This window comes from Gadus morhua, chromosome 23 (assembly GCF_902167405.1).
Source record: "Gadus morhua chromosome 23, gadMor3.0, whole genome shotgun sequence".
NCBI classification, from domain to species: Eukaryota; Metazoa; Chordata; class Actinopteri; order Gadiformes; family Gadidae; genus Gadus; species Gadus morhua.
Genome location: NC_044070.1, coordinates 17,203,604 through 17,206,103, shown reverse-complemented (window position 1 = coordinate 17,206,103; position 2,500 = coordinate 17,203,604). Strand labels below are relative to the sequence as shown.

At 54.0% G+C, this 2,500-nt stretch overlaps 1 protein-coding gene across 1 annotated transcript in view; it reads left to right on the top strand.

Moving 5' to 3' along the window:
• The window catches only part of LOC115537211 (glycogen debranching enzyme-like), a 24,819-nt gene that overhangs the window by 4,472 nt on the left and 17,847 nt on the right, over positions 1-2,500 (top strand). The window contains 5 exon segments of the mRNA XM_030348937.1: positions 1,010-1,191; positions 1,275-1,386; positions 1,685-1,811; positions 2,186-2,288; positions 2,386-2,483. Coding sequence (XP_030204797.1) covers positions 1,010-1,191; positions 1,275-1,386; positions 1,685-1,811; positions 2,186-2,288; positions 2,386-2,483 — 622 coding nt within the window.

Genomic DNA, 2,500 nt, shown 5'->3' with positions numbered 1-2,500 from the left:
GATGTATGATGTGTGGGTGAGCAGGTAGTTTATCTCTCTTCTCCCCGGGATCGGACTCTGAGCGCCTCACGGCTGCTGCCCAGAAGGTCAGGCATTCCTCGTGTGAAACATGACCCCCCACTGAGGCTAGGGGAGACCCCTGTGTGTGGGTGTTTGTGTGTGTATGTGTTGCTCAATGAGCTATTCCAAGTAGCATGTGCTGACACCCCGGCCGCCCCCCCCTTTCCTGAATGACCCAATGTGAAAACCAATATTTTACAAATACTTTCCTAAGCACATGAAAGCAGACGAGACACACGGTAACACTTTGAAGTAAATGTACAGCTAACCGTCATCTACTGTATTTATATGATACAGTAATAAATATGTATATAAACAGTACCTTACTGGTGAAACTGCTCCCAGTACTTTACTGTCATTTTGCTGTGAAAGGTTTTACAGTGCAGGAGGACAAGGGGACCAGTGTCCGGACATGTTTACGGGGACCGGGGATCTTCACATGTTTACGGGGACGGGGGTCTTCACATGTTTATGGGGACCGGGGTCTTCACATGTTTACGGGGACCGGGGATCTTGACATGTTTACGAGGACCGGGGATCTTGACATGTTTAAGGGGACCGGGAGTCTTGACATGTTTAAGGGGAACGGGGTCTGGACCTGTTTACGGGGACCGGGGGTCCAGACATGTTTAAGGGGAACGGGGTCTGGACCTGTTTACGGGGACCGGGGGTCCAGACATGTTTAAGGGGACCGGGGTCCGGACATGTTTAAGGGGACCGGGGTCCGGACATGTTTAAGGGGGCCGGGGTCCGGACATGTTTAAGGGGACCGGGGGTCCAGACATGTTTAAGGGGACCAGGGGTCCTGACATGTTAAAGGGGACCTGGACATGTTTAAAGGGATCGGGGGTCTGGACAAGTTTAAGAGTACCAGGGGTCCTGACATGTTTAAGGGGACCGGGGGTCCTGACATGTTGAGTTGCTCAGCTGGTCTCTGTGTCCCCCCAAGCCTCCAGCAGTAAGTGGCTCCGCCTCCACCCCGAGTGTGGCTTCAACCTGGTGAACTCCCCCCACCTGAGGGCGGCCTGGGTGCTGGACCGCGCCCTCTGGCACCTCAGCGGCGAGCTGGCGGACGGGCGCCACGCCGAGAGAGGCCTGCCGGCGCTCATCCTCAACCAGCAGCATGTCAACGTGAGCTCAGGAACACCCAGGGTCTGCACTGTGTGTGTGTGTCTGTACTCTGTGTGAGGGTCTGTACCGTGTTCCGTCCCCAGGCTCTGCGGGGGGTGCTGTGGGAGGAGGTGTTCCTCAGGCTACGGCTGTGGGAGTTCCAGCAGGTGAACGTGGAGAAGGCGGTGGAGCAGTTCCACAAGCTGCTCAGCTCCGGTAGGACTGCACCACTGCAGCACCACACATGATACATGGTCGCCATACATCATCATGTATGGCCAATGATCTCATTCACAGTGCTGCACTCAATTCTATTCAGAAACACTGTTGTTCTCAGCAGGTAATGCCGTCACTAGGAACTGAATCAATGAATCATTGCAGTTTTTATAAACATGTCCTGATGGTCAGGTTACATTTCCAGGTTTAATTATTGGACAGGAAAATAAACGAAGAGAGCAGAGTAATTTGCCGATGGGCCGAAACCCCTGGATAATGTCAGAATCCCCCCGATCAGGAGGGGTGAGTCCTGGCTGCAGTCCAGAAGGCCAGCAGCAGCTCCGGCTGGTGACAGACCCCCAGGGCCGACGCTTCGGGACCGCCGTGGACATGAAGAGCGCCCTCCAGCTGTTCAGACCTCACAGGTGGCGGTCTCACGCTCTATGTTCTTCTGGCACAATGCGTCTCAAATGCCGTGCTTTTCACAGTTGTGCATTTCCTTATTTAGCGAGGCAATGGAGAAAATTTGCCTAAGGTTATACTATTAAGCTACTCAAACGTTTGAATTTAGATTTATTTTTGCAAATATTAATTTATTCGCCATTACTTAAAGATGCCCAGACTGTGAGCCTTCCCTCTAGCCCTGACTCTGTATCTCTCTGACCCGGTGATGGTTTTTGTGATGGTGAAACCTCCTCCCACCTCCTTGCTCCCTCCTCCCCTCCTTCCTCCTCCCTCCTCCCTCCTCCCTCCTCCCTCCTCCCTCCTACCCTCCTCCCTCCTCCCTTCCCCGGTGCAGCTCCAGCCCCTCAGACCTCCAGGAGTGCTGCGGCTGGTTCAAGAAGAGGCTGCAGGAGCTGAACTCAGAGAGCTACAAGGAGATGGCCTACCATGCTGAGCAGGTGTGTGTTACATCCACACACGGATTAATCCCTCTCCCCTTTAAAACACTCACTCTATCATTAATAAATCAATAACACACAAAGACCTCCTCTCCAGGCCACCAACTGCATTGTGGGAACTGTGGTCTATGAACGCCTTGCGGAGGACGGGCCGAAGCTGGGACCGGTCACCAGGAAGGACCCTCTGGTCAGCAGGTAACGGGGGGCAGGGC